The 13884-nt window shown below is 40.7% G+C and overlaps 1 protein-coding gene across 1 annotated transcript in view; it reads right to left on the bottom strand.

The window, feature by feature from the left end:
• The window catches only part of gabbr2 (gamma-aminobutyric acid (GABA) B receptor, 2), a 200836-nt gene that overhangs the window by 64526 nt on the left and 122426 nt on the right, over positions 1 to 13884 (bottom strand). Inside the window, exons 8-11 of the mRNA XM_059349280.1 lie at positions 9643 to 9703; positions 2475 to 2555; positions 887 to 1037; positions 382 to 514 (exon numbers count right to left, since the gene is read on the bottom strand). Of these exons, the coding sequence (XP_059205263.1) occupies positions 382 to 514; positions 887 to 1037; positions 2475 to 2555; positions 9643 to 9703 (426 nt within the window). The remainder of the gene's footprint in view (positions 1 to 381; positions 515 to 886; positions 1038 to 2474; positions 2556 to 9642; positions 9704 to 13884) is intronic.

Below are 13884 nucleotides of genomic sequence, written 5' to 3'. Positions count from 1 at the left end.
AGTGTGTGTGTGTGTGTGTGTGTGTGTGTGTGTGTGTGTGTGTGTGTGTGTCTGGGAGGGTGGTGTCTCAGTGGAAACCAGTTATCACTGTAATCAAAACTCTTTAATTAATCCAGCATCTACATAGTCACACAGTAATGCTACCTGGGGGGAGACACTTAATGTGCTCGTTGCTAGCTAGAGAGCTGGAGAGAGAGATTCAATCAGTTTTCACTTAGAGTTGCATGTGATTAGTGTTTCAGCACTATTCTCCTTATTTTAGCTCATGCTTGCAACCATTTTTTTAAGCCAATGAGCAAGCCTCAATTACACAATTGAATATGACCCGAACCCAACTATTTATTATTTTATGCATTAGTGAAAAGAATTGAGGGAACTCACAGTGCAGAGAGTCTCAAACTCTTTGTCCGAGACAAAACCTCCATCCAGGCCGAACAGAAAGATGGAGGCGTAGGAGAGCATGCCTCCGAGGATGATCAGGTTGTTCATGTAGGGACTGGACATCTTGATTAGCCTGGAAGAGAATAGAAGATTACATTAGAATAGATTTTAAAAAGAGCAGAATTACATCAAAAATACTTCAGTATGATATTTGGGTAAGGAGGAGAATGAAATGTGAAGTAATAATGTACCTGCAGACAGTTAAAGGTTAATAATTATTCTCATGCTTCATCATTCTTTCACTTCAATACCATTCAATCTCCCCTGATTCTTCTTGTCCTTCATTTATCCCCCTCCTCCTTCTCCCTTAACACAACCCCTCATTTACTTTCCTGCTGCACCGTACTTTTATCTATTTCACCTTCACAAACCGGCCTTCATTTAACCCCTCCCTGAATCCTCCAACTCTCAGAGCTGTGCTTCACCACCAATGCTAAATGATTACTTGTGGTTGCGGTTCTTGATGTTGAAGAACAGGAAGGCCCCCGCCATGAGCATGCCCAGTATGGTGATGGTGGACAGGATGCTGTAGAGCGGCACGTTAATGTGGCGCCGCTGCAGCCGCACAAATGTACGATCCTTGGGAGGCTCCACACCTAGGAAGAAGATAAGGTTGAGCAGGAAAGAGGATTTTATTTAAGATGATTTCTCAAATTGCCTACTCAGATGTTTCATGGTACATTATCATGTCAAATGTAATGTGAGTGTAAGTAGGGCTGGTCAACATGGACCAAAACTCATATCCTGGTATTTTTAGGCCGAATGTTGATATACGATATATATTGGTATTTTAAACGTGCAAAGTGATTAGATTTAACTCAACGCCACAAGAATTCATCATCAGCCTGAATTATATAAAGACTTTATCAAATTCAAAACTTTCCACCTTCTGACACAATTTCGTAAGATTCAGATGCTCTCCATCTGCAATCCGAAATCCCAAAATACCTCTAAATTATTATTTTTTTCTTAGGAACTAGCTCTTGCTAGTGTGCAGAGAGGAGCAAACAAATAGTGGTCATGAGTTAACCCATTTAAGCCGGGAAAGCATTACCGCATTTCTACCATTAAAACCGGGAGCGCTGTTGCGTTATTCTACCATTAAGGCTGGGACAGCGGATACGTTGTTTTGTAGTATTTGTAGTTTTTTCTCAACTACATATCTCTTTCTAAAATATATTGGTATAACTTGTTATAGCGATATACCGCCCAGCCCTGAGTGTGAGTATGTCAGTATTTGTACAACAGTGTGAGAATGTTCATTTTCTCCGGTGAGGTTCCTCTCCTCACTTTGACAAGACCTGCCTCCTTCAAATCTTTTTCTCTTCAACCACAACATAGTGACACTGCAGCAGACATCCAGTTATTTGAGACCAATTTCCTGGTCCCTGGTTTCCTCTAGTTGAGTGCATGTATCTCAATGCACCACAGTCAAGTTATTGTGGTTAGAAACTGCACTTTCTTATCTTTTGCTCTATTTTTCTCCCACCAGTGTGCCAATCGATTGCACTAGCATCATCTTACACATCTCCACTTACTGTGGTCAGGGAGGTGGAAACAAGCATCTTAGATGGTACTGTCCTAGAGTTGCTTTATGTGGGGCACGGCCGAGAAGATGGAGGAAGAGTGGGAGGGTGGTGAAGAGGAGAGTAGCCAGGGGGATCGAACAAATTATGAAGTATGTCAACACAGGCAAACACGGGTGGGGTGAAAAATGGACTGGTAAATAATTTAGCTGTTGGAGGACAGTTTAGAGTGGTAAAGGAGAGGCAAGTCCCCATACTGAGTAGTGGTGGTGTCTAAGTATGTCTGAGTATGTGTGTGTGCAGGAGAGTTTGGGTTCAAGTGGGCAAGTGAACGACAGAGGAGAGTGCTGAGGTGGTAAGTGATGGGCCTTTAACATATATATAAACACACATCGGATGAATCAGGGGACCTTTTTCTTCTTCACTGAGTTTTACGTCCGTGAGTCAAGGCTCACACGGTCACACACAAATGCATGCACATACACACATATCTAGCCATCATCTTACCTTGGAACCGTATGGAGTTGTTGATGAGGTCCAGCACGTCAGCAATTGCGTTGTACTCTCCCACCTTCACCTCCCGTCCCTCTGTAAAAAAAAAAACCAGAACACACACATATGTAGACATTAGAATTAATATATGTACTTAAACTGTCCAAACTGGCTACCAGAGGCCAACACCCTTTTTATTCACTCGCCAACAATGATTGCTTGATATGAATAAAGGCTAAACACATAAATAATAAAACAAGTAAATGTTTCAGTCTGGAAAAAAATGTTGGACTTTGCCTTGTCGCATGCAAAGCTAAAAAATAACATTGTGCATGATGTTATAGTCAACAGTCCAACAACTGGCTACCGAGAATTACAACAGGGGGTGCTGACGGCGGCTGCAGAAGCATTTGGGTCCATTCATTTTAACACAAAATGAGAAAGCTTCTCACTTGATTTGTTACCTCTGACTATAGTCACTAGTTAAAAATCTTCTACAAAACAATATGATGTTAATTGTGTAAATAATGGTCCATTTTAGATGAAAATATAGAAGATAAATGTCATATGATTTGGGGCGTGGCTACCTTTGATTGACAGGTCATTAACAAGACGAGAACAATGCGTATCCATGGCAACGTGACAATTTAGTTTATATAGTAAATATATATATATATATATATATATATTCAAAAAGGACGTTTACCGGTTTGGTCTCATAACTTTGACCTTTTCACACTGTATTTTCACTTAATGACTTAATGTTTATTTCAACATTTTGCTCATTTCATCAAAATGTCTTGTCCAGTGTTTGGTTGGACTAATCCACACTCCAAGGAGTCTCTGTTCATTTTTCTTAGGAAAGTAACATACATATTGTTTTAGTTTTTTAGGCTAACATCCCAGTTAATGCTTCTGTTCTGTCATCAGATCCCTCTCGCCCCGTCCACAGTCCAAATATGGTCTGCTCCCCATTTCCGAAAAAAAAGTGTAACGCTGAACTCAATGCTTCAAACGGGCAGTCCAAAAAAACCAATGGGTGACGTCACGGTCACTACGTCCATTATTTATCCAGCCTTATCTTTATACAGTTTCACCAGATGTAGAGTTTTCCAGCTTGAGTCATGTGAAATCTCCCAGGTGGCCGGCTAAATGATGCAATAAAGTGCTATAATAATGGATCACTGACACAAAGTTGCTTGAAGGGTTTATAAAATGTAGCGCCAGTGATCGTTATTTTGAGAAAATGAAACAGAGGCTTTTTTTGAGTGAGCAAGTAACTCTGATTCAAACACTTTCTGGACACAGTGAAGTATGGCACAGCTTTAAGATGTGCAGTCTGGTGCAAACTCATAGAGACCTTCAAATCACAAGGAGATCCAAAACCCATGACTAATATAACAAAAATATTCCCAAAATAGAATTTCAGGGCACTCAGTAAGATTATGTTTTTTTTATTCTCAATTTGAAGTTTTTGGATAAAGCTTAATATGATCAGGAAACAGTCTTCCTGTTTTTTATAGTCTTAATTATCAGTTTATTTTACCTCAAGGAGAATAAAAGGGCAATGGAGAGCAGATATCAGAGAAACAAGCAAACACATAAAGACATTAAAAAAAATCAAATGTAGCACTATCAGACAAACTGATGTAAAATGAAATAATAATCAAATGCAACTGCATCTCTGTCCTTATATTGCAATATACATGGTCATTAGTAGTTCCTGGACAGAGTCAAGGGATCGTAAACTGCTGTCCAGCCCGGCCTGCAAACACCACTCTCTGTGGAGTTCTGCTCAAACACAGCTATTTCAGGATTTAGTGTTTTCTCTTTTAGAAACAACGATGAGTCCCTCAGGTGTAATATTGAAGGAAGCATGACCTTGTCAGACAAGCCTGGGCCTTCACTCTCCCTCACTCATAAAGATTACTCACTTAGAGTGCACACCAGGGAGGAGAGAAGAAGGGGATGAGAAGAGGGGACAGATTATTCAGATTCTTTTTTGTAAGCACTACAAACAACCTGCAATTTCTTCTGGTGTGCACGCACAAATCTGCCTCTGCTTCCCTCTGTTATCACTGTTATAGGCCCATTGAACTCCTCAGCAGCATTGTCCTTGACTAGGAAAATGACAGATAACATCAGCTATTGCAGCATCACAGGGCACAGCGTTCCCCTCTCCTCTCCTCTCCATGAATCACCTCATTTGATCTTCAATTCTGGCATCAAAGCATTAGCAAATGTTGAAAATGTAAGACAGGCTATATGTGACAATTTCAGAACGGTACATTTTATGTGAACACACGATCAGGATTTGTATATCTCGAACTTCTCCGAGCCGAACGAGGATCAATAACCATGTTTCCCTTGACCACGTCCTTTGTTAGGATCTAAACAGCAGAAGGTATTGTGTATCAGCACTCTTCCTTTGAGATGCTAAAATACTATCCCAGCACTCTATCCCCACAGGGAATATTGATGGCTGCAGGCGGCTGGTAGAACTCAACCTGTCGCTCAGCCTGTGCAAAAACATTTCACAGCTTTTTCTTTGATTAGTCACTTTGTTAACTGCAAATTCAGTGGATTTTGTTGACTGGACGTGAGACAACTTTTAGTTTCCGAACATGAAATATGGCAAAGATTGTAAGAATAAGGCTGGCTGTAATAATGTGTCAGCAAATCTTGTGAAAAGAACAAATCAAATCTACCCCACCAACACGTATGTTAATCTTAAACTTAAATCGCTTATTCCTCTGTGCACTATAACTACACTGTTGTTTAAAAACTGTCAAAAAAACGAAGGGGCGACAGCTGGGCCTGCTGCTGTATTTACACAATAGTGCACCAAATCAGCATCTTTACATTTAATTTATTCAGTATTTATTCCTACTATATTTGGTAACTTCAGGTAATATTTTGAGAAAAAAGTTGCAAATTTAAGTGTTTAAGAGTTTTAAGAGACTTTTTTCTCCCAGATTCACCACTTTAAGTCTCATAAATCTGCACATTTTTTTCTCATAGATTTGCCACTTTAATCTCGTAAACTTTTTTCTCAAAATATTATTTTCATATGTTTTTTTTTACACATTCTGGCAGTATGTAATATCCTCCAATATTCTATAGGGTTGAAATTTGGAATTTGCAAGTATTTCACTGAGTGAGTGTCCTATAAAGGGTTAAAGTGGTGAATTCGGGAGAAAAAAGTTGCTTTTCCCCACTTTTTTCTCGTAAATCTGCAACTTTTTCCGCGCAGATTTACCACTTTTAATAAATCTGCGACTTTTTTTCTTGTAGATTTGTCACTTTCATCTAGTAAATTTGCAACTTTTTTCTCGAAATATTACCTGAAGTTACAAAATATAGTTCTTTGCCTGATAAAGGATTAATGGTATTGAGTACCAATACATAGAAATTGTGTAGCCAGTTACCACATGAAAATTGATTGTAATTTATAAGCGTATCGAAGGATTAAAATTGTATCCTACAAAGAAGCTCCAGCTGAAAGTTTACTGCACCATAAAATATACTCACATAAAATACCAGTACCTAAAAACTGTACTTGGAGTAAATGTACTTACTTATTTCCACCAATGGTTCGTCAGTTTACTGTAAACCTGTGAATATTGCCCCTCTTTCTCCGAGCAGTTAGACTATGATAATCAATTCTCAAATTGGTTCCACTTGACATGTTAAAAGATCATTTTTCCTTCAATGATGCACCTGCTACTCAGCTACTCAAGCACAGATGACTTGGCCTCTTTGGAGCGGACTCATGCTGGTTTGAAAACTCAAATATCAAAGTGGTGATTGCCGGACCTCATTTGCAGTAGAACTCTTTTATAGGCTGAATCTCAGACATATTTTATCATCTGACCCGTCTTTGTAGAAGTGTTTGTAAATGTGATTAAATTAATTTGGAGATCTTTTCCATGCGGCTCGCATTAATTCGTCTTTGATTGAGTTGGTTTTTATTGGAGAAAAAAAAACTGCAGCTTCATATGCATTAGCATTGGTGGTACAGTTCAATGATATTCTTGTGAGCTGTTTAAATTGAAAGGACTGTGAGAAGACGATTGCCTGGAGGTAAGCTGACAGAAGTGAGGGTGTTGCGAGTTCAAATTCCTGATAGAAAAGCAGGAAATTAATTCTTACTTGAGGGGTGCTGAAGATTGCAAAGCCTATCATTTATCTCTAAAGATCCCAAACATCTTAACCTTTTACCCGCACATATCACAACCTCACCTTACTGATATATGTATTATTGAACCTCTCCTCTCCTTACAGAATGTCAAATACCATGTTTCCTTATCTTCTATGCCTGGTATGGGTTGATTTAAAATCTGTACTCAGAGGGCTTGTGACTGCGATCAAGACCTCTGGTAGTGAGCTATCTCTTATCCCCATGAGAGACAGTGGGAATAAGAGCCATCGAGGCCCCTGACTAAGAAAGCCTGACAGGGTGAAATAGAGGATCAGAGGCTGAGGACAGATGATAGGGTCATGTTGAGGATCACTGCCTTTTGAAATATTCAAGCTAGGGCTGTCCCTCCTCTCCTCTCCACCCAGCTCAGGCTCTTGGCGTGTCAAAAGGGTGACAAATTCACGGTCCCTGACAAGTGAGGAAGAAGTGATGGAGTGAAGGTTAAGGGGGGATGGAGGAGATGTAATAAAGCTTCAGGAAGATAGTGGGAGATCGCTGTAACTTAGGGGAGGATTTGGTTGAGGAGATTGTGTGTTGTAGACACAGTTAACAGCCAGTTCAGAGAGAAGAGAAACATGGAGGCGGGAAAGAAACAAGTGTGTGCCACAAATTAACATGAGACGTGTGGCTAGGATTCAGGCTGTGTTCATCCGTGGAACATTTTCTCAAAAGGTTTTTCAGTCAAACCCTCATTTAGATGGCTGCCCTACAGAGTCAACTCCCAGTCAAACAGGTTAACCTCTGTCTCTGTCTCTCTCACACACACATCCTTTAATCATACAGTGGTTTGTGACAGACATCTGTCCCTGTTAGTGCTCCTCCTGCTGTTCGGCTTTATTGTTGCAGGTGACCTACAGGTGGAGACAGGAGGGTCATCAAACTGTGCCGTGTTAGTAGTTCCACTTTCCCTCGTTCACTTACCCTCAGCCCTTGTTATTATGTAACAGTGTATGTCACATGTAGCCCAGTTGGAGAGGAGAGGGAAATGGGTGGGGGAGGAACGGGGGATTTAAATGGAACACACCTGCTGCTGAACACTGGTATTAGTGAAACACTGCTTTTTTCAAATAATCAGAAATACCCGCAAACCATTTTGTTTACTCTCTCCCTCAGAACATCGAGGGTCTCTCACCAGGTTCGTTTCAGTGAATTAGATAAATGGAACAACACTTATAATTGCGGCGGGGATTCCCCCGAGTCCAAATGCTGAAGGGTGGTCACCGAGGGCATGTTGAATGATTAATGAAACGCAGACCTAATGTCATGCACCTATGTCAGTTGCATCCAATGCATTTGAAATGGCTCCTCGATCCGTCTGTCTGTAGTTGTGTCTCAGTTTCATACCACATTATGGTTCGAAGCAGGTTTTCAGGCTGTTGTGTGTTCACAATTAAAAAGTGACAAAATTCACAAAAATGTGCTTTAATTTTTTAGCGTGCCTTCAGAGAATCATGATGACCTCCCCCCTCTGGCAGTGAGAGTAATTACCCAAACACTGTCAACATGTGCTTATGCCTGCAAGTAGCGCTCTCCTCAAATATTCCTGTTAAAATCATTTGAAACAGGCACATTCTGTAAAATCTGTTCAAGAGCAGTAAGTATGTTACGATGGGTCAGTCGCCACAGACGCCACAACTCTGGTATACAGGGAAAAACACAGAGCTTTCCCTTGTGGCGATAAGCTTAATCAGCAGTGGGAGAACTTGCTTGCCAAGGGCTTGAATTCAATTCAAGACGTTCAGACGTTCATATAAGTAAAAGTCCCACACTCCAGCTTTAAAAACATAAAATATTTAAAGTTCTATAAATCATATGTGGTCTCCTTTTTTGTCAAACCCACAGAGCCTGGGCTGTAACAGCATTAGCATACATACATGGTCAGTCACCAACAGAAGCACACACACACAAGCGTGTGAATAAGCACTCACATACTGCCCTCTATCTCGCACACACAGTGTGATGTATGCAGCCAGAGGGATCAAGCCCCTCTGCAGCGGGGGAGATAAGATGGTTAGGCAGGGAGGACTGAACAGCCCCATGCAGTGTGCTACATACAGTCTGGGGAGCCTGGGAGCTGGGAATCCCCTGCATCAAGATGCAATCTCTGGGTTATTCTCCCACTCAGCGGGCCCTGCTGGCTCAGAAACAACCTCAGGATGATGCTATGAGGACGGAGAGCACTGAGGCATGTTTTTAAGTGCAAACCTTGACAGTCCAGACATACATCCTGCCACCACAGAGGAGATATCAAGCCCAGTAAAACACCAAGGGCCTTGCACTTTAGGGTCTAAGATTCACTTAAACTGCACCCACACAGACACAGAGAGGACAGACCTCCACACATACAGTAAAGGCTTGGGACTTTCACAAAAATGACAGTGTTAAACGTTTAATGTTTTTCTAACAAACAACCCATGCAGTAAAGCGAATAATGACAATCCTCTCTAGAAAAACAACTAATGAGATAAATGTGAGTACAATGCTTGTGACTTCAAAACTGTTAAATCCTCCTGCCTCCCGTTTCCGTGTATACTGTATGACTCCGCTGCAAGCTTTTCCTAAGCCCTATTGGTCAGGATCCATTATCAGTACTGGTATATCAACCGTTGCAGCCTTCAGGCTTGACAAAAACTGTAAGTGGCTTTCCAAAAAACGGTGGTAATCCTGCAACATTTCTGAAACAATTTCAGGTTTTATTGAACACAGACATGCAGTAGTTGGAATTTAAACATATAGTAGCACTAATTCTAACTCCAACTCGGTGGAGTTACGTCAAAAGCAAGCGTGGGTGGCTGAAGGTGGGAGTGACAAACATCAACATGGCAACACTATGTTTTCCATTTAAAACAGATAGCAGAAAGCAGAGCAAAGGTAAAGCATTGTAAGCAATATTCACAGGATCACTCAAATATGCAAAACCTGAAGAAAAAAAATCAGTACATGTTAAACAGGGAAATAGTGTAGTACTGGTGACACACATACCTTGAAACTGGTTGAATTTTATTGTGCCCATCCTCTCTCCATTCCGAAACATGACTTGGCCCTGAAAAGAAGGAAAACATAATGAATATGTAGGTTGAATATAACATAAAATAGTGGAAACACATATAAGTGCACATGTCTTAAGTTTTAAGAACTGCTATGAAAGATGCAGCATAAGCAGTTCAGTGAATTTCAGTAGAAAAAAAGGAGCTTAGCTCAACTAAATTTATGCACAATGCTTCCCTGATACTGGAGCATTAGCAGGCAAAGGGCAGAGTCTTGGCTCCTGCACACACTGCATCTAAATTGATTAGAAGTGGCCAAAATTGATCTGTTTATAGAGGTAAACAAAATTATCTTTTGGCCAATTCATTTGCTAATATCTTTGGAACTACATCAGGTCAGCAAAAGCTGCCTGACATAACTGTGTTTGCTCAAATAGCATCGGTACAAGTTTGGGCTCAGAAAGCTTTTAAAAGGCATTTGTGTGTCAGAAATGTGTAGTGGTCAGTGACTGCAGCTAAAGCTTTATTCTGCAGTTTATTTTTCAATATTAATTTCTTGCCAAAAAAAGGAGTTTATCGGTCAAACAACAACCCTAAAAAAAATAACAATAGACTGTCTTTGATTTAAACTCCACAGGAATAAGACAAGCAATTTCAAGCCAGGCAGCGTCTGGCAAACGCAGACAAGGTAGACAAAAGCAATTCAACTTTGTGGCAATATCGTAAGACATATTCAAATCAATTTGGCTTCTGTTGCCTTATCTCTCCCATGTTTTCTCTGTCTTTCTCTCTCTTGTTCTATTTTCTCCTTCCCTCTGTCTCTTTATCTCTCTCTTCCTCTTCATCTACCAAGACTGTTCAATTAATTCAGCCCGCCATCTGCTTACAGAGCTCCTTAATTACACATTTACCTGGGTTTACATATTACTGGCTGGCTAACAAAACAGGTGAGAACAGAGAGACAGACAGAGGGATATATAGAGAGAAAGAGAGATGGAGAGAAAGAGAGACAGAGAGAAAGAGATAGATAGATAGATAGATAGATAGATAGATAGATAGATAGATAGATAGATAGATAGATAGATAGATAGATAGATAGATAGATAGATAGATAGATAGATAGATAGATAGATAGATAGAGAGAGAGAGAAAGAGAAAGAGAGAGAGAGCATTTGCATTGGGTGATTAAAAGACAGCTGAGGGGGGAATATAGGGAAGGAAGCCGGAGAGCCAATTTTGCCTCAAAAAGATGGCAAGCTTTGAAGTAGCAGAGCAGGATCCCACCCCTCTGTTTGAATCTCACTCTTTGTGTGGCATCTTTGATGTTTGTCTGAGTGTGTGCGTGCAAGCATGTCAATGTGTATGCACTTAATATGTTGTAACATTATGCCTATGTGCATGCATGTGTCCCTGGTGACACGGAACTCCGGAGAGCCAGGGATCTCCGGTGTTGCCTGGTGATGTACTACAGGTCCTCCGCTGACAATTTTAACACCGCAGTGTCAATCTGACTTGTAAACGCTAACAAGTTAATTCTGTCACACACACTCTTTCCTACAATATGCTATGCAATTATACCCGTAGTTTAAGTAGGACAGTGCGGTGCACCTCGGTTCAGCTCATTAGGTATTACATTCAGATAACTGCACTGTGTAAACAGGGTCAGACAATGTGGGATGAAAATAGGGGAACTTGACTTGAACCCGTAATGACTGTGAGTGTATGTATCCAGGTTTCTAGAGCGGCGGCTCCGTCATGCTCCCGCCGTGCATTAGCATCACCGCCATAATTGCCCTTCACATCAGCAAAAGTGGAGCTATCACAAACCTTATTGAAATGGTGTGTAGTTATTTTAACAGCCCCCCAATTTGTTCTCTCAAGTGTATACAGGGTTTGGAGAATATGCAAAGTGTATCAAACATATGCAGAGGCACTGACTCCGACATTCTTAATTGGAAATAAATGTCTGTGCCACAAAGATTAAATTAACCTCCTTTGACCAATATTCAAAAAAGCTACTGTAAAGCCTCTTTCTACAAGGTATTATGCTCCTCTGCAGCTTAGACAACCTCGCCGGAGTGTACTGACCCAGACAGGTGTCCCTTGTCTGGTATTCAAAGGACGTTCAGACCTGCGTCACAATGGTGACTGATGGAGCAATCACTGTGCATGTGCGAGTGTGTGAATGTGTCTTTCTGAGGTGAGACAGTGGAGGTGGCCGGGTATCACTTTGTCTTTCTGAGGTGAGAATACTGTGTGTGACAGGTGTTCTGGGGTCAAATGAGATGTCAGTCTGTGGGCTGCAGGTGTGACATCCTCAGGGTTTTCAGGGTTTGAGGTGGGAACAGTTGATGTGAATGTAACTGTGAGGCAGACAAGAAAAACAGAGAAAAACAGATGCACATTACCCCTCCCCCCCACCCCCACCCCTCGGTTTCACCTCAGCGTGTCTGTTTGAGGTGACTGTGCCCAGAAGGACACTGATAACAACACGATGACCACTGACCACAGATTAAAAATACAAACCTACACCCACACACACGTCATCCCCAATCACAGCCTGCTGTCTCATCCCATACAGCTCTCCCTGGTGAATTCCAGTGTACATCATCCTGTGGTTCTAGCAGCTATCTGCACTCTCTATGCCCTGAAAGTCTCTCCTAGCTAATGTCAGCCTTCTTCTCAATGGCCCTGACAGCAGCCAGATCAATACCGTGGAGCCCTCCGTGATCACTCTCCTGCTGCTGCTGCAGCAGCTGCCTCTGCCACAGATTCAGCATCAGGTCTGAGATCAGTGCAGAACGGACACGGTTTGGTCCCATGAGAGTCGTGTGTTTACACAGCAAACACGCTGCATAAAATCGTGACATCAGGAAAGACACGCGGCTCAAGTTGGGGTATGATCCCATATGATCAAGCACACATAACATTTTAACCAAGGGTAACCAGCCAGAATTTGCAATTTCACTGGTGCTTGCACATGCATTAATTTGAAAACGCAGTCAAAGTCATTGCAATTCAAAAGCAAATCAAGTGAGTTGTGCAACAGCCGCTTTTGAAATCAGAATACGAAAATAGGATAAAAAGATGTATGCAGTGTGGAATGGAAATTGCCTTCCTGTGTCTTTGTTTGTTGTGCGTGGGTGGAGGTTTCTATGTGCTAAGTGTGTGCTATACATGCAGGGAACTCTTTTGATCTCATTTCATGTAATCCCTTAAAAGAACAGCTATAATAGTCAACAGATCGCAAATCGTTTGGTACAAAGATGCATTTAATTATCCTGCACTGCCGCCGTCTTTAAACAACATAATTGTTTACCACATGCACAATATTCCTGCTCGGATTCCTTTTAGGATTGTGGCTGTCAAAATAAAAACATCATTATAAAGAGAATTCAGATGGTTAAACAATGTTCTGTTTTTTATTTATTTTATTTATGACATCAACAAAACAACGGCATAGAGATTTACTGTCCAATCCCTACCATGTCCATCCTGTTACTACTATACTGTTATGTAAAAATTAAACAATCATACTGTAATGCAAAAACTGCAGGCTGTCTAAAATCGGAAAATCAATCATAATTCTCTTCTTACTTCACACATTATTTGGAACTGCAGTGACCTATTCTACTTATATATAGTATAGTTGTGACATCACAACCTCAAATAAGTCCTGAAGGCTTAACCCATTGACGCCTAAAACTTCCTGTAAAACCTCTTGGCGATTTTAAAATAAGCCCCTAAAACCTGAAGTTTTTCTGGAAATTCAACAGAAGTGTCAACGCTTCTACTAAATAATAGATTTTTCAGCCTCTGTAGCAGATAGAAATGAAATTCAAAAAGTATTTGAGAGCTTATACAAATACTACAAAATGACGTATCCGCTTTCCAGGCTTCAATGGTTTAATTAAAGCTACAGTTTCTGAATATGGGCTCTATACTTTTCCCCAAGGATTGTTATTTGAGATATTTTTACAGCATTTATAGCACTAAGACCTGATTTATGACTGAAATTACAATATACTTAAAGAACCAGTATTGTAAAAAGTAAGACTTTATTTTGAGAAATGTACCAACACTGTATCTGTTATGTTAAAAGTCTGAATATAGGACTTTTACTTGTAATGACGTACTGGTGATATCACTAGTACAGGAATTTGTACCCAAGTAAAGGATTTGAGGGCGTTTCCTAGCACTGATTGCTGGATATGTAGGATCAATATGAGTCAATATT

The sequence above is a fragment of the Centropristis striata genome, chromosome 14 (genome assembly GCF_030273125.1).
Source record: "Centropristis striata isolate RG_2023a ecotype Rhode Island chromosome 14, C.striata_1.0, whole genome shotgun sequence".
Lineage (NCBI taxonomy): Eukaryota > Metazoa > Chordata > Actinopteri > Perciformes > Serranidae > Centropristis > Centropristis striata.
The sequence above is the reverse complement of the archived record's forward strand: the minus strand, read 5'-3'. Positions and strand labels throughout refer to the sequence as shown.